General features: G+C 40.9%; 1 protein-coding gene across 13 annotated transcripts in view; it reads right to left on the bottom strand.

The window, feature by feature from the left end:
* The window catches only part of AFDN (afadin, adherens junction formation factor), a 141,038-nt gene that overhangs the window by 16,850 nt on the left and 105,311 nt on the right, over positions 1-18,877 (bottom strand). For all 13 annotated transcript variants that reach the window (XM_066616412.1, XM_066616429.1, XM_066616421.1 and 10 more), the window contains 7 exons: positions 11,916-11,981; positions 11,719-11,792; positions 7,178-7,296; positions 3,745-3,939; positions 3,480-3,571; positions 3,181-3,369; positions 165-1,190 (listed from right to left, as the gene is read on the bottom strand). In XM_066616412.1, the coding sequence (XP_066472509.1) occupies positions 165-1,190; positions 3,181-3,369; positions 3,480-3,571; positions 3,745-3,939; positions 7,178-7,296; positions 11,719-11,792; positions 11,916-11,981 (1,761 nt within the window). The remainder of the gene's footprint in view (positions 1-164; positions 1,191-3,180; positions 3,370-3,479; positions 3,572-3,744; positions 3,940-7,177; positions 7,297-11,718; positions 11,793-11,915; positions 11,982-18,877) is intronic.

Raw genomic sequence — 18,877 nt, 5'->3', positions numbered from 1 at the left:
ATCCTTCATATATAAAATGAAAGTCAGGGACATTAAGACAGCCCAGTCCTCCTTTATCCTGTAGCGATACCTAAATGACATGAAGACTTCCTATATCATGCAAAATTTTATGCAACCATGCAATTTTAACACACAAGTTTTTTTAATGGATTCTCTCATTTTACCCTTGCTCTTCTCTCAGCTTCCAGACGCTGCATAATGAGCATAGTATCAATGTCATCGTCTTCTTCATCATCCTCGTCCTCATCTTTTTGCTTTGACTCTTGGAGCCGTTTCTGGAACTGCCACTCAAGCATGAGTTTGCGCAGGCGGTCGTTCTCTTCAGCTGTACGATCTGGCTTGTTCTGAAGTTCTTGAATCTCTTTGCTTAGCATGTCTACAATGTGCATCTGCTGCTGTTTCTCTAGCTTTTCCTTGGCATCTCGTTTCCAAGGGTCAGGAGACAAGCTATCACTAGAGGACAGCTCTTCTTTGCTTATGGTGATGTACTGAAGATCCCTTCGTTCAATGGTCCGAGGTTGCTGTTGAGGCTGCAGTTCTCTAATGACAGTGTCTTGGGACCTCTGTAATGTTGAAGGCTTTTCTGGTTTCGCTTGCTGAACTGAAACAGGAAGAAGTAGGGGCTGAGCAGGCATTAATGGCTGAGCACGCATTTGTCCCAGTTTTCTTTCCTGCTCACGACGCTTCCTGTCACGTTCTTCTTCTAAACGTGCCTTTTCTTTTTCATACCACCTTTGATGTTCTTCTCTCTTCTTACGCTCTGCAGCAGCAACCTGGGACGATGACTGTGGCCCTGGTTGGTTTGGAGGAGGAGGAGGCGGAGGCAGAGGCAAATCCATCTGCAATCCATCAAAGTCAGCTGCATAGTGCACTGGTGGAGGTGGTGGAGGGGGAGGAAGGTCAGTTCTTGTGGACTGGGAAGTTACCAGTGATATTGGCTGAGAGCCAATAGGAGTTTTCCAACGGCCAGGTCCACTTCTGGTTAATGAACCAGGGGGGACAGATTTAGAGGAATGGTTTAGATGCTCTTGGCTTGATGTGCTAGAATCCACAGAGGAGTTCATCCATGGATCACTATCTGATTTTCTATCAATATATTCCACATCCTTCCGCATGGCAACCTCTAATCGATTCCTTTCCGGCTGATAAACACTGTCATCTCGTAGTTCCTCCTGAGAACGAGTTACTCGCTTGAAAAAATAAAGCGTATAGTTAGTTTTCACAGTTTAGTATTAATACACAGCAAAAATAACAGAATGGCAAGTTATAAAGTTCTACAAAGACAATACAGCACTTACTCTCCTTAAAATCCTTTTCCTCAAAATCAGCATTTTTCAAAAGCTGCATGCTACAACAATTCAAAGTCCTGCACAGTCTTTCATGCCAAACAAGTTATGCAAGCTCTAAAAATCTGTAAGCTTTGAGATAGGATTATGAAATGTTGGGAAAAGGATTGGCAAAAACAGAATTCATACCCCCATTCTCATACAAAATCTTAGAAGAATGCCAAACTAAAACTGTGACACCCCTTCCCAAACATTGCTCCCACACAAATATTTGGAACTGGCAGCTTACGAGAGTAAGTGAAGTGCACTAACTTCTCTAGTCTAGCCTCCAACTGCTGAAGCAAGCTTCTTTTATAATCTCAATTAAAGGTTAAGAAGAGCAGAGGAAGTGGAGCCATCTGTTCACCCTGCTGTATCTTCCTACTCTTATTAGCTTTTTTTCTCCTGTAATGATGGGAATTACATAGGAGAAGACATCTGATCACCAAAACCATTTGTGAAACATATCATCTTTACAGATATGCTGTCCTTTTGTTAGTTTGTTGTGAAAAAACACAGAAGATTTAGGACTGTAAGTGCAAACATAACTAATGAACATGGCATTTCCACGGGATTGAAAGGCATTGAGTACCTGAAAAATTGCAATATGGTTGCCCACAGACTTTAATTTTAACTTAGTGTCCTTTAGTGCACTTCTAAGATCTGTTTTAGTCACAAACTGACCCAATGCAAAAAAACTAGCTGGCAACTATGAACAAAGACAACGTTTTTTGTGCTTCTCTATCAATGACCTTAACTATGACCTACAAAGAATGCCTTGTTTGGAATGAAAGCATTTCTTATGCTCTATTAGTCCAGAGGCACTGGACACAAAGCAACTTGTGTCAGATGAACTGCAAAAATGCTACTAGCAGATTGCTAATGACTTCACTATTTAAAAGTGAACACAGCTAAAACAGGCATTTTATGGCTTGACAATCTTTAACACAAGACTGCACTTATAGACATTCTTAAGAAGCAGCCCTTCTGGAAAAGACAGAAGTCCCCAATGTAATTTTCTTTAAACACTAGATGTTGCTAAACATTCCTGTATTTCAAACATCAACTCCAAAAGTATATTGTAAATTTTTCATATAAGCTGCCATTATGTGAATGTTTCTTCACAGCAATTAAGCTATAATATGGCATTTTAATTTCTAGTTTAAAAGCTAACCAAACATTAAATTAAAAATATTGTTTTCTAGAGGGCTGAGGCATAAACTGGAAATATTTGTTACAGACAGTAAAACACAAAGACGGGCAGCCCAGTTCTGAGCTGCCCAGCATGCAGGGCTGCAGCGGCGCTAAAATGGTTACCGCTGCATCTTGCGTGCTCAGCAGGCAGCACCAGCTGCTCCTGGGGAGAAGGGGTCATCCCCTCCCCCGGGTAAGGTGAGTAGCCCTGCAATAGGGCTACTCTATTCTACAGTGACCCAGGGGTAGGTGTAGAATAAAGAGCCTCCGTGTCGGGTGGGTGGCCTGACACGGAGGCTCAGGATCCGGTGTAGCTGCCTTCCTTCCACTCTGCTCCCTTCTCCGGCATGCCTCCTCCCTGCCCTTCCACCGCCTCTCCCTGCCCTGGAACGCCTTCTCCCCATTTCCCCCCACACCCCTACCTGCTGCATGGCAGTCTGCGTGACTTCTGAGCAGCGGAGCACCAATGCTCCACTGGTGCTAGCCCAGTGCTGAGTTGGCACTGGCACTTCACTGCAAGGCACGTTTGTGACAGTGTCAGCCGACAGTGAGCCAGTGAGCACTGCATAAGATTGGGCCCTCGGTCATCCTGATTCTTATTCCATTACACAAGTTTGAAATCACTGAAACAATTTAGCCAACATATCAAATTATGCCTAACCTGCATTGCAGTGCTGATGTAATGATTACTTTCTGCTGAAATCGGGGGTTTTTCTTCATAACTTGACCACTGATTTTGAGCAGGACCCATTCGATCTTGGGATTTGGAAGCTGGGAATGTGAAATACTCTCTGGTGTAGGTTTGTGTTGGGATAGGATATGCTTCCGGTCTGGGCGGTAGTATCTGTTCCTGTATAAAATGCAGAAAGTTAACATACAGATTTGTAGCCATATGTAGTTTTTAAAATGTCACACTTCTTAAAACAAATATTTCTAGATAACATTTTTGCCACTTCTAACCTCAGTACAAAGGTTTCCAGTAGAGACTGATGTTATCTTGTTAGTAGTTCCAGTCGCATAAGCATTCTTTGTCCCAGGACTTGGAGGCTGATCTGTTGAAAAACATCTTTTTAATGATCTGTGTTAACCCACACAAAATAAATCTTTAAAGGATCATATTCTCCTCTATACATTCTTAATAATGCTTAAAGATTAACTCAACCAGTACAGAAAAAAAATGTTATATCAATAGACAAACAGTTTTAAGTAACAACATTCTGCATACTTGCTACATTGGGACTAGATCGGTGATCAGCTCGATTCTTCATCAGTCTGTCATCCCCTGGCAACTTCTTTGGTTCATTATATTCTGTCCAAGGCAGCTGAGGGCTCTCAGGTGATCCATTCTGAGCAGAATTATTATACAGTTCAAAACCTTCACTCTTTGGTCGGGGTTTACCTGAACCACGGCGATCAGAAACTGCAAAAAAAAAAAAAAGTTTAGAGCATTATAAATATTTTTTCTGGTTAACACAGTGCTCTAGAGTAGGGGTCTCCAAACCCCAGCCCGGGGACCAGATGCGGCCCACAGCAAGCCTCTTTCGGGCCCACAGCCAACCTCTTGTCTCCTGAAAGCCTCTGGCCAACTCAACTGAACATGACCAGAACTGTGCTCTGATTGTATCTGGAGGATGTTCTGAGGGCCAGAGAGGTTGAATGAATGAGCCCATTCATTCATTTATTCACTCATCTAAGTTCCATCTCTAATTTATTTATTTAAATTTTATATTTAATTTTTTTTCCGGCCCTCCACACCACGCCAGATATTTGGTGCGGCCCTCTGGCCAAAAAGTTTGGAGACCCCTCTTCTAGAGCTAGGAACCTCAGTTACCTAGATTCATGTGTACATATGTAAGATATGTAAACTTGTGCTCCTTTCAACTGTAACATATGGAGATGCTCCAAGATGGAATTTCTTTAAACAAGATTTTCACTGGTAGGTATTACAACTTCTAAGCAAAACATATCCAGGACCACAGAAACACAGTATTGAAAAGCACAACATTCTTTAGGGTACCCCACTGTTGTGGCAACTTACGGGAATGAAAAGGTTTGAAGATCACTGGACTAGAGCACCACCAGGTAAGGGGGAAGCACCTGGCATACCCCTTCAGGTACCAGGAGAATGTATGCTTTGATTATTGCCAGGTTTCATGGTAACTTTTCTGCTGTCTCTAATAAGAATATTTGGTTAAAGTGAACAGTACTGGAAGGGCATTACAGGGTGGGGTGTGGGCATCAACGGGAGCAAAGGTGGAAGGATAGGGGCCTGGGGAGGGGTTTGGGTCAATGGCGGGCCCCCAGTTTCAAACTGTATTTGTTGATTGGGGTAGTGGCACTGCCCCAAAACACTTTTTAAACAGAGTTTATAATAGATAGTAAAATCAATTATACTTTTACTGAAAAGCATATACTGACTTATATATAACAGCATATAGTGTCTACGGCAATGTAATAGCGGTATAACTCTTTTCTTTTTACTTGGCATCCTTCAATAATATACACAAACCACTCCAAAATCTTAAAGTCATTTTTCAAATTTTAAAGTCATTTTTCAACTATTTTCTTTCATACAAGTGTTCAATAAGAGCTTCTAGGTTGTGTGAGTGACAGACAACACAATCCTATGCAAGTCAACCAATTTCAGTGAGGCTTAATCCCAGGTATGTATGCACAGGATTGCAGCCAGACAGCCCAATCCTATCCACACTTTCCTGGGAGCAAGCCCCATTGACTCTAATGGGACTTACTTCTGAGTAGACATGCATAGGATTGGGCTGCAAGTGATTTTCATCTACACCTACTTTTCTCTCCATGATGCATATCATCCTGCTCCTAAAAGTTCCTCAGTCCTTCAAAGATTTTAAGGTGAATGTTGAGGGAAGGGGGAAATTAGTGAAAATCACACCTCCCTTGGGTTCTAGCACACAAAAGACAGGAATTGAATATAAACGTTTATTCTATATCATGAGGTAAAAATGAATAGCCATCATACATGTGAATGGAACACATCTGTAGGATGCTTTTGAAGCATGGTGGGTTAAGCACTTCAGACCTGAATTCCATCTATGCCAACCCAATCCCACAAGTAGGCACACTCTCAACTAGAAACAATCATTCTAATGGTGCTAGCCAACAGGAGAGGCAAAGGTTGTTGGTTTAAATCAGGGTTCAGCAACTTTTTTGTTTAAAGGGGCTGGATGTTCAGGGGTGACATGATGACATAGCTGAACTTCCAGTTTACCAAGCTAACAGGAAAGGTAAGGTATCCACGTTAATGGAAAGTATATGAGAGAGTTCCTCCATGTCATTCGAGTTGGCCACAGAGGCCAGGGCCTTGTTTTGTATCCTCTGGGGCATGGTCATGTGCCATTATGATCTCAGGTTGCAGACTCTGTAAGTTCTGCTGCTAGGGCCTAGGGTTGTAGCTAGGCTATGCACTGCCATGCCCATTTAGACTGCACATTCATATTCCAGCTTGGAATCAGTCTGTTTAGGGAGACCCATAACTTGGGCTTGCAGGCTCCTTTCTATTTATGCAGGCTTCCTAAATAAATGGCACTCCCCCTTGAGATAACTTGGGAGTGGGCCTCATGGCTTCCCTCTGCTTCCAGGGGTACGTTATAGCAGTAGGCTGTAGCTCTCAGCTGTTGGGGACTGCAGTGGTTCAGCATCATCCAGGACCTGCGAGCCAGGTAGCACCTGATTCATCATAATCTTCAGCTAAAAAAGATTTCATGTAGCAAGGCTGGGAAAGACCTCTTCCTGAGGTATGAAGAACTGCTGAGAATTACAGTGGACAATACTATGTTAGATGGATCAGAGGCAGACTCTGTATATAGTAACTTCACATTTTTGCATATATGAAGCTGCAATGGGAGAAGACACAGCAACTTGCTCTTGAAACTACAGCATACGCTATAGCAGTAATAGTGCCTTTGCAAAGATGAAGCTGTTGACTGTGTTCCATGATGGAAGAAAGGTAGAATGCAAATATTGAATACAGGAGTATTCACTTATTTTTATTGAAATCTATGAAGTCTGAGCATTCAAAAAAAAAAACAACACAAAAAAACGCAGGCTAAAAGTGGACCAGATTTTGGTATGTGCCTCTAAGTGACATCACATAGTTTCAGCGCGTGCCAAAAGAAAATCTAGATATGTGAAGTGCTGTTGAAACAAGTAAATACCAAAAGATAATGCGACTCATTAATAATAATAATAATTTATTAACAGTATAAATACTGTTAATAACAACAACAACAACTCCTACTAAATAATAAATTCACATTTTAACTATCTCAAACATTTCACATACAAAATCAATAGGCAAAAATAGCTATTATTAAAAAGCAAAATGTCATTAATATGCAAAATGTCTTACAAGCATGAGGCTCTTCTGTCCTCTTAGCAAATCACTATTACTCAATTTTACCAACAGAAAAACAAAGGCACAGAACTCTGTTTTCTAGTTATTTTGAGGGAAGAAACCTCATCCTAAAAGAAGAATCTCCCAGGGGCAGCAGGGAAGAAAAGAAAGTAATGAGGTTGAACCAGGCTGTACTACGCATTCTGAAAAAGAATCTTCCTATAAAAAATGGAGATTTAAGAACCCTCACCCGAAAATTCATGTTGACAAATACATTTCAGTTGTTTACCTCTTTGCATCATTGGAGATGGCTGGTTAAGAAGAGTTGCTAGACCATGATAAATTGCTCCTTGTTTTGCCACTTCTAGTGTCACTACGGATCCTGTTCTTGTCATCAGCTCTGCTGCCCTGAAGTAAGAGTTTAGAAAATTTAATAAAAGTCAATTTGTATTGACAGCAGCAAAGATCACATTCAGAGTCCTTTATTCCGAACACAAGTGCAGCAAAATCCAGATACACTTAGGATGCAATCCTATACACACTTACTGGGGAGTAAGCCCCACTGAACAAAACAGAGCTTACTTATGAGTAGATATGCATAGCATTATGCTGTTACACTATTTAAATTGGAATCCAAATATTAAAAATTAACAGGTTTAAACAGTTTAACAACATGAAATAAAATGAAAACCATTCCATTTACTATGCATCTCTTTAGACGGAACTGCTGTAAAATTTGAAAATATATAAGCAGCAGCAGCAGAGTGGGATATTATTATTACCAACTTAGCAGATAATAACCATAGTTCTCACTTTATGGGAGAAACTAACAGCCCAATCCTTACCACACTTACCTGGAAGTAAGTCCCACTGACCTTAATGGGACTTACTTCAGAGTAGACATGCATAGGATTGGGCTGTAATTTGTTTAAAGTAATAGTATTTGGAATAAAGAGTTTTTTTAGGAATAAGATTTTTCTTCCTTGTAGACACAACCAAACTCTAGGACTTCCATCCAAACCGTGGAACTTTGGAGGGTAGTCTCATTCTGTCTCTGATGGCCTTCCATTGCTGTCCCTCTTCATTTTTATTTTGAACGATTTCATTACTGATGCTATCTGCTGTTTTATTGCTATATATTTTTCATTTATTTTAAAATTTTTATTTGTTACTGTATTTGGTTATTATATGTTGTTAGATGGCTTTGGCATTTATAACTGCTTTTGTATATTTCACTCTCTTTCCTGTTGGTTCTTTTCTAGTTGTTTTTAATGTTATAAAATGGTTTTGTTTTAATTGTTTTTACTATTGTTATGAACTGTTTTATGTATATTTTATATGGTTTTTGTAAGCCACTTTGGGGTCCATCTGGGAGAAAAGTGGAATAGAAATTGAATGACTAAACAGAACCACAAGTTTTTTTTCAAATTTCTTACACTCTAAAAACTCCAAACTGCCCAACTCAACTTTTCCTTTAGCATGCATCAATTTCAAGTACAGTGGAACCTCTTTACATTGACCACCCAAGGAACTGGAGAAAATATAGGGAGGTGGCATGTTTAGCTCCAGGACAACAAATACAAGGCCAAGTTATTATTTAGATTGGATTTTTAAAAAGTTTTATTGCAAATATACTACAGGTGCAACCTATTTATCCACGGATTTTTTATCTGCAGATCTGTCTCAACTCTGGGGGGAGGGGGCCGGAAATGAAAGTCGCACACACCTTTGCCTCCTTTGCCCTGTTCTGGTTCCATTTCAAGGCAGCCCAAAACACTGCAAAAAGGCTTCACCTGGCACAGGCAGGGAAATAGCACCGGAGCCATGGAAGAGGTTCCCCTTGCAAAGGAACAGTAACACTCCTGGAGCCCCTAAGCCAGCAAAGAGGCTGAGGAAGGGAAGGGGGGGGGGCCAAAAAACTTATGTAGCCAGAACACAAGGTGGAGAGCGCTCTCTCTCTCTCTCTCTCACTCACACACACACACACAGGGGCAGGTGCCCTAGCAACAGAGGGGATTGCTTTTAAAAAAAACCAGGGAGTGTTTGCCAAATTCCCCACCCCCTTCAGACTAGAATAGAGGTCAAGAATAGAATAGACCTCAAGGATCTGTTCTGGGACTGGTGCTTTTCAAAATCTTCATAAATGACCTGGAAACAGGGATAAGCAGGGAGGTGGACAAGTTTGTGGATGACACTAAACTTTTCTGAGTGGCGAAGACCAGAAGGGATTGTGAAGTGCTCCAGAAGGATTTCTCCAAACTGGGAGAATAGCCAGCAAAATAGCAGCTGTGTTTCAATATAAGCGTAAAGTAATGCACTGGTGATGGGAACCAAAGTGAAAGGACAGTGGCTTCACTATGCACAAGCAACCTCACGTCCCTCACAACTTGGTACATGTCCAGGTACAATCGGCAGCCGGCGCAGGTCTGTCAGCTATGGGCAGTGTGCCCACCTATAAAAACCCTTTCGCACACGCGCTAGCAGGTATAGTGGAAAGATTGTCGCGTGGCTTCTTGCTTTTCCAAGATGGGACAAAATAGACAAAACACAGGCCCACAGGTTGTATTAACAACCTATATTAGAAAAAAAAAAACAAGAAAGAAACTTCCAACTTACAAAAACAGACATGACTCTATTTTGTCTTCTAAAATTACTAAGGCTGCATTTTTAATCAATTGGGGTGACTAAATAAAGTTTTAATTACAGAAAAAAATCTGACCCACAATTCACTGATAAGACCAACTGTAACTAGACTCCAGAATTCAAAACACTTCATCATGTCAGCTGCACTGATGTAAATGTGCAAGATGGCTATCCATTCTTACAATGAGTGGTACATTTAGCTTATTCAAATGCGTATTACCACACTTAATTTAAGTGGTTAGAAATATCAGTTACTCTTAACAGCTTAAATGCCAGATGGTTACTTGGTTAAAAAGGTTTTATCAACTGAAGGCCCTACAACTACCTCTTTACATTCACAGCAATAGCCTATAATCAGCTCAAGCTGATGCCATAGGGCAGTGGTTCCCAAACTCAGGGAGAGTTTGGGAAGTGCTTGCAGGAGGGGAGGGGGAGTTGCCGCAATTGCCACAATCGTGCTGCTGCCAGGGACAGAAGGATTTTTTTCTACTTAACTGGGGGTTGCCCATAGCAAACTGCTGTAAACTGCAGTTCAAACTGCTGTAAATAGCATTAAAAAAAGCCCCTTCAGTTTTTTGTTGCAAAATTAAAAGTGGCGCTTTTTTTTGCTATTTACATCAGTTTAGAGTTTCAGGGAGAACAGCAAAGGGGGTTGGGGGCTTCCCAGACCCTCTGGAGAGCCATAGCAACCCTCAGGTAAAGGGAAAAAAACCCTTATGTCCCTGGTTGCAGCACAGTCTTATCAAGATTGCCCTTCAGTGTGTTGGTACACTGTTGCTCTGCTCCTTAATGGGGCAGTGACAGAAGTTCCCTGGCTGGGGGGTCGTAACACCCCAGTTTGGGAACCTCTACCATAGGGACATGAGCAATTCTATAACTCTGGGGAAAAGGCAAGTTTCTTCTCAGGACTCTAAGGAAAGTGTTACAGGTCTGCCAGGGTGTTTATGGGACATTCTGGGATATTTCATAATATATGTGTGGTCTGGCAATAAGATTGTACAGTGCCATGTTACAGCAGGAATTATGGGTAACAACAGTGGTTTGACTTAACAACAATGAAAGGTTGAGTTGGATCTGAGAAATACCAAGGACATCCAGAAAACAGTAATGAGCAATATTCAAGTATGGGTAATTTAAGAACAAAGAAATACTGAGAACAAGCTTTAGAACTCAAATAGCAAAGCAAGCAGAGTAATAGACATAAGAGTTAACTTGCTTTCAAATGCTGAACGGCCTAGCAAGCAGAGGCCCCAGCAGGGACCTTGAAAGACAGACAAAGCAGAGTGAGGAATGTAACACAAGTATGAGAGATCAGCTTGGGGAGGAGGAGATGAGGTGGAAATGACATGAATTGTGATTGGATAACAACTTGGGGTGGCATGACTCAGCATATTTCTGATTAAGTGATTGGCCCTTGACGGTCCCATGGAAATTTCCTATAACTGAACAGAGTGAAAGTCTATTCCTTGCCATTGAGCCTGGCATCTGCCACATGAAGAGCTGCTAGAATGAGTATTCATCTGCCAAGGTAAAACTGTGTTTGGTAGTTAGACTTAGCATCCAAAGTAGTGTAGACTAAATTAGCTTTATTATTTTCCATGCAGAATGTATGCTGAATCCAGGTACCTTTTCCATCTCTCTCCTTCCCTAAATAGGATGAGCACTGGTTACCTGAGTAAGATATAACTTTACTTTCTTTAATAAACTTTCTGCTTTGAATCAGTGTGTGTGCATTTTCATTCTGGCAAAAGATTGCTCAGTATATTAAAGTGCAAGCACTGGTGGTGGGTTATTGAAGCTGAGTGTGGGCAGCCTGCCCCACAAGAGTGCAGAAGCCCTTAAGGCATGAACAGGCACTGACAAGGTCTGTTAGGAATACACTGACTTTTGATTTTCAGAGAGCCCAGAGAAAGAAAGCGACTCATGAAGGAAGAACTTGTATATGCCTCCTAGAATTCAAAATTCCACAACCGCATTAAACCGTAACACTATCCTATCACTTGGGTAAGCCAATGTGTTTCAACATCAATGGCAGCCAATCAGACAGCCTCCTGAAGATAGGAAAAGGAGATTTAAGTATGTCCATAAAGAAAAAAATTTGAGGGAAGGTGACAACAAGGTCCCCATATTTTCTCTGCACTAGGACACAGACACAACCATCTATAAATATATTAAAGCAAGATGTACCTTTCTTGGGATAGTCCAACCAAACTGCGTCCATCCACACTAAGCAACTGATCTCCTGCTGCCAGTCGACCATCCTAGTCATAAGTTTAATAAGAAAGTTATAGGGTTCAATATGAGATTAACATGGTGAGGTTGCAGTTTAGAAACACTGAAAATCAATCATTGAAAATATTTTATTCATCACAAATACTGCTTACCACATCTGCAGCACCACCTTTTACCACAGATTTGACATAGATTCCAAGTTTATCTTGACCAGCTCCCTAGAAAAAGAATTCAGTACTTAGGTTATTATAGATGCAGAATTATCTCTTTTGAATATCCTACTAGCTTGGAAGAAACACAAACAAATGAATTCTCTCTCTCTCTCAAATATACAAACTTCAACAACATATGAGATGTTCACCTTTTAGTGACAAAGGAAAACAGTATCAACTCAAATGACATTACAATACTAGCAAAAGCTGATGTACAAATCACTCAGATCTATAAACAGGCACATGTTTATGAGGAGAGATACCTCATGATTATGTTTTACATAAACATAAGGGAAACAATCCAGAGGGAATTGTTCTTGTGAAGGACGGCAGGAGTAGAACAAGAACTGTTTAAAAAGGAAATACTGTGGGAAATGAGTTACTCTAGCATGGCCCAACAGACCTTCATTGGTTATAGTGGGTACAACAGCCTTAGAAGAGAACTTTTAAAATATGCAAGTATGAAGATCATAACCAGTAGCTCATTTTTTATTTTACTTTTCATCAAAAGTACAAGTAAAATTTCTACTCTTGTAGCAAGTGGTTAAATTCAATTGTCTTTACACATTTGAGGATATTTAAATCTTCCTCCAATGAATTTCCAGTATGATGAGATATGCTTTAAGGACCAATTACAGCAGGTTACTTCACTGAAAGTAAAAATTTTTTAAAACTAGTATTAATAAAGTGCTCTCTAGACAAAATGTGTTCTAATCCTTTAATCTACCATGTTACACGAGTACTTAGGAAGATTAACAAATTAGTGACAATTCAGTATATAATTAGTCTAAGTAATACTTATTCACTTAATAAAACAGTCAATAACAGTCAATAAAACATGTACAAACTTAACAATTATGAACTTAAATATACTATATAATTAAAGATACTAAATACTAAATAATTAAATATTTAGTTATATTTTTTATAACTAAATAAGTGTGTGTGTGTGTGTGTCTCCCCACTAAGGACAAGGAGGAGGGGTGCAATTTTCACTTATTTCTGTCTTCCTTCTCTAGTCCCCTGCACTCCCAATCATCTCCCCCCTGGGAGATGGGGGAACTGCACCATAAGACTGTATGTGACACAGAGGACTGGAGAGGGAATGGGAAATCACTAAAAACTGAACTTAGATATCTACTGAATACCCCTAGCCTGCATAATTAAGACCATGGGTCAATTCACATGGCATATTCTAAGATGCAGGTAAAGTAGAAGCATTTAGATTTTCAATCTTCTAGACCACTAATAAAAAATGATCTGATTTTTGCAATTGTCCAGGTCTCAATTTTTCACTGCAGATCCTCATTTGAATGTGTCACTGCTCATCCTGCATTTGGAAACTCTGTAATGGTGCCAGGAATTACGATCTGGATTTGCTGGAGCAATTGGCTGACTGCCTTGTCACACACTAAGAGGAAAAAAAATTCTCTATCAAATCCATCTCAACATTTTGTGCCTAGCATTCAGTGTTTGCAAACCACCCACAATGCCTTTTGCATGATGTTTGGGCTTCTCCTGCCTGGTTGTGTGCATGCATCTTTTTTTTGGTGCAGGTGCATGCCTTGCAACTCCTAGAACATCCCTTTATCAACATGCTGCTCTAGGGACCATTCAGGAGAGAAGGTAGGCAAGGAAGAAGAGGGATTGGTTGGATCAGCAAGAGAGGAAAGAAGACAGAAAAAAAGGAACCTGGGCCAGAGCCGGAAATAGAGAAGCTGAATGAGAATACAACAGAATCAACAAGTCAGTCAATAACTCTGAAGGCCAGTTTGTCCAACTGGTTAATTCCATAGCTTGGGTTCTCTGGGGGGCACTTATGAAAATCAAAAAAGCCCTATGGTTTGAAAGAATAGTAAATTATGAAACACTTCTGCTGATTTGTGTTAAATTACTAATTTTATTTTTAAAAAAGTTATTTCTGATTTTCAGTCCCATACTCCACCTGCTCATAAATATGATCATCTATTTGTGGTGCAAGAGTAAAATCTGCTTAACTGCTGATATTAAATGTTGATATTGCCTCACTTATGTACCTTTGTCAGAGTTTAGAATAGCGATTTTCAACCTTTTTCATCTCAGGGCACACTAACAAGGTGCTAAAATTGTCAAGGCACACCATCAGCTATTTGATAATTGACAAGGCACACTATGCTGCTGTTGGGGGGCTAACATCCCCCAATGGCCTTAATAATAAATGACCCTCATCCAATTTCCCAAAGCACACCGGCAGATCATTTGCGGCATACCAATGTGCCACTGCACACTGGTTGAAAATTGCTGGTTTAGAATGATAAATCTGACCAGTTTGTGGTTGTTACAAATTTAAGACAAAGAACATTTGGAAAGAACCTCTGTATTCTTTGCAGCAGCGTTTTTCAAACTGGGGCGTCACAATGCCCCAGCCTGTGGGCCCTGGCCTCTGCCCCCTTAAGGGGTGGGGGCAGCCAGGAGGCAATCCCCAGGATCGCAATGCTCAGGGGGCTGCAGAGGCTTGGGTACACTTACCACAGCCTCCTGCATCCCAGGGGTGTGGGGAGCCCTATATGACCTTCTGCAGGGCTCCCCGCAGCTTTGAAAGTGAAAGTGGAGCAATCACGCCCCGCCTCTGCTAAAGCAGAAGTGGAGCGCGATCGCTCCACTTCCACTTCTGAAGCTGCAGGGAGCCCTGCAGAAGGTTGCGCAGGGCTCCCCACACCATCGGGAGAGTGGCTCAAACTCTCCCTGAGAGTTTGAAAACCACTGCTTTACAGGCTTTACAGGGAGCCAGAAAAGATTGGGTACCTGTTACAAATGGTAATGTTTCAGTCATTAACATAATTTTGAGTGGGCAAATTCATCATATAAGATGGTACTCTGAACCTGGAATCTTGAAGAACACATCAAGACAGTGGTTCTCACACATTTAGCACTGGGACCCACTTTTTAGATTGAGAATCTGTCAGGACCCACCAGAAGTGATGTCATGAAAGGAAGTGACATCATCAAGCAGGAAAATTTTTAGCAATCCTGGGCTGCAATCCTACTCGCACTTACCCAGGAGTTAGTCCCATTTAATATCACTGTTAAAAGCGTGGTCATACTAGCCTGTTCAAAGTACAGATCTGTCACATATCCTCAAATGCAGTCACACGTCATGGTAGCATCAAGTCTAATATATTAAAAATAAAATATTGAAATGAATGGGGACCCACCTGAAATTGGCTCGCGACCCACCTAGTGGGTCCCGACCCACAGTTTGAGAAACTCTGCATCAAGATGAACAGATTTCTTACATACAAAGCTGTTTCTTTTCATTGGGGTCACCCCTGCTCTGCTTAAAGAGATGGAGCAAAATCCAAGTTCCATACTGCTTATTATACAGGCGTGCCCCCATATCTGCAGGGATTCTGTTCCAGAACCCACTACAGTTAAGTGCAATGGCAGATATGGGCAAACGCCTCTGCTCTCCTTGCCTCCAAAGGGTCCTCTGAGCCCGGAAGTGGCCGCAGACATCCATCTGTGGCCTCTGCCAGGCTCATACTGAGCCTAGAGCTAAAAAAAAGTTGCTTTTGGTTTTTCTGTGAAACCAAACGTTTCATTTTTAATGCTTATAAAGCATTGGGAGATCTGGGGAAATCCTGGAGACTTCCCTGGGCCACCCAATGCTTTATAAAGTATTAAAAATGTCACTTTTAGTTTCATGAAGAAACTGGAAGTGAATCTATTTTAGCTCCAGGGCTCAGTCTGAGCCCAGCAGAGGCGAAGGACGGATGTCCGCAGCCTCTGCTGGGCTCAGAAGACCCTCAGAAGGAGCCTTCCCTTGCCTTCAGAGGGGTCACGAGTGGGGGGCATGCACTGGATGTGGATGTACCCAATCCACAGATAACTGAACCAAAATAAACTGCTAACCAACAGAAACTGAAGAAAATGGCTACTAAATACAGGCTGAGTATCTCTTATCCAAAATGCCTGAGACCAGAAGTGCTTCGGATTTTTTCAGATTTCGGAATACAGGGAGGCCCCCATATCCATGGTTTAACCTAAACATAGATTGGATCTGTAGCCCCCCATGTTCCTCCCCCACGCTTCCCCTCCAGAGGTGAGGGGAGCTGAGCTCTTCTTGCCTCCAGAGGGTCTTCTGAGAACTGCAGAGGCTGTGCGTAATCACACCCGGCTAATGCAGGCCTCGGAATGTCCGAAAAGGCAAAAAAAAGTGACCAGGTTTTAAAACCAGAAGTCATGTTTTTAATGCCTTATAAATTGGCCACAGGCAGCTCTACAAGCCTCAGAAGACCCTCTGGAGGCAAGGGGAGCCCAGCTCCTGTTGCCTTGGGAGGGTAAGAGGGCCTTCCCTCATATCCACAAATTTGAGTATCTGCGAGGGGAGGGGGTTTTCTGGAATGGAAACCCCACGGATACTGAGATACACCTATATTTGCATACACATAATGAGATATCTTGGGGAGGGGGCCAAAATCCAAACACAAAATTCATTTATGTTTCATATACACCTTATACACATAGTTGGAAGTTAATTTTATACAATAATGTTGTGCATGAAACTATTGTGTACAGGGCAATCCTCATTATTCGCAGGAGTTTCAGGAACAGAACCCCCACAGGTAACTGAAATCTGTGGATGTTGGAATCCATGGATTTTGAGGGGCCCAATCTCTCCAAACCCGACTGGAGCATCAAAGGGCCAAAGCATTCTAAGGGCCAAAAACTACAACTTATGGTTTTTGGCTGAAAACTGGAAGTCATGGTTTCAGGTCCTCTGAAGACCTCAGAAGGGCTTCTGAGGGTCACGGAAGCCACAAATGGCCTCTCTGGCCCTCAGAAAGGCCTCTGGACCCGAAAGGAGCAGAGATCCGGTTGGGTTTGGTGGGCTACAGGTAGCCCACCCACAGATTCAGAACCTGTGGGTACTAAACCTGTGGATACGGAGTGCCACCTGCACACTGAATCATCAGAAAGGAAAGGCGTCACTATCTCAGCCACCCATATGGACAATGGTGTTCAAGAAATTTCAGATTTTTAGATTAGAGATGCTCAAAGTGTATAACAAAGACTACTACACTACTCCTTCAAGATTTCAGATGCCTCTACCAATGGCCAACACCAAAAAGAATTTGCCATGTTTAATTACAGTGCATCATGCTTGATTACAGTGCATCATGCTTGATTTCAAAATTTATCTGCTTGAGAAGACAAACTTTGAGAACTGTTTCTCCATTTGTTATGAATATTAACTGAATTTTACAAAGCAATACAGAAAGGTGAAGTAATCTTATGCATTTTTCATGAAGGTGTTTTTTAGATTCTCTGGTTCTCAAACCCTTCCCCAGCAATTCCAAAGGTACCTGACAAAGTATCTCACTGAGGATTTAATCCTATCCACACTTACCAGGGAGTGAGCCCCACTGACTATAATAGAACTTACTTCTGAGTAGATATGCATTGGATTGGGCACTGACTTGTACAATTACCGTGTAAGGTCAGCCAGTACCATTATCTTTTATTATAGATTTGGGGTTGTAGGCATGCATGAGTAGGGGCTGAGCCCAACAGATTGGGTGGCCTGAGGCAAACCAAGAAAAGCTCATTGCAAAGCTCTGAATTGAACCAAGATTTAATCGAATTGAAACAAGGTCTTAATTTATGTTTAACCACTATTTCACCCGTCCCTCTGCAGCCCCAGCATCACATTCCATGACAAATCTGAGGATTCCCCAATCATCAGAAGTAGTATTTTCAGAGAAATGTAGTATTTTCAGGGAAATGTTCCTTGTACTATTGCATGAGTCTGTTGATGCAATCCAACCTTTATACACGTTAAAAATTTTGTCTATATAAAAAGATTGAAACTGCTTGATATCTAGTTGCCAAATGGACATTTTGTACTTAATAGCCAACACAAGTATGTCTCAATCTCTCAAGCACTTCCCAAGTGTCAGGTGTAGCCTGAAACAAAGATAACTGTTAAAAAAGACACCCTAAAACTTAATAAAAGCTTGTAAAAACTGGTTTGAAGAAAGAAATAACCTTGCTTCTATGTAACTGGTTTATCTGCTTTTCCTAAATGTTTGGACGATAGTAAAGATAGGTTATCTTTCGAGACATAGCAAAAGAAAAAAAAAAACTGCAAAGAGCACTTTCAACGCCTTCTATGCACTCTTCTTCAAGAGATAATATTAGACAGTGTTTGAAAATTTCAAGCAAGTAGGCTCTAAGGAAGAGCAAGGTAACACTGATTTAGAAAAGTTTTTGCAAAAAATCAAGCATTATTCTTCCTTTCATCCTGTGTTGATATCAAGAGTTACCATACTCTCATGTTTTCTTAGAAGGTGTATTTTGATTACAATCTGACACTGAATTAGGCACTTAAGTGTGTATTAGATAGTGGCCATCAGCTGAGCACTAAAGTTGGGGGGGGGGTGCTTGTTTAAATTTACCATGTTGAAAAGCTATTTTTAATATTGCAGTTTCTAGAGGAAGAATTTTCTTCACACTGTGTCATTCAGGAATGCTTTGAATTGTTCATATTCTTTCTACCACTATAGTATTTGAAACTGTCATTGGCTTTTACTTTGCAATATCAAGTACAGTATAGTCATAAAAAACCTACATTACAACAATCTTCTTAATGGGACTTTCTGTCATGAACAGCGTCAGACATTAAGATGGAAAAATGTGTTTCAAATTAAAATACTTTGTCTAGGCCAACTAGCCTATAAATAATCTGTTTGATATTGTCAAACTATTTTAAAGTCATAGTTTTGTTTTTTACAATAGTAATCCAGATGACACTTAAACCTCTTTAAATAAGTTAAATACAGGAAGTACTACCTGAACACAGGAACAGATTTTCAGAAGTCTATTGATTTGTATTTACTATTTAGAATGTCAGTTTTAATTAT

The sequence above is a fragment of the Tiliqua scincoides genome, chromosome 1, assembly GCF_035046505.1.
Source record: "Tiliqua scincoides isolate rTilSci1 chromosome 1, rTilSci1.hap2, whole genome shotgun sequence".
Classification (NCBI taxonomy): Eukaryota; Metazoa; Chordata; class Lepidosauria; order Squamata; family Scincidae; genus Tiliqua; species Tiliqua scincoides.
Note: the sequence above shows the minus strand (reverse complement) of the source record. Positions and strands in the feature narration are given on the sequence as shown.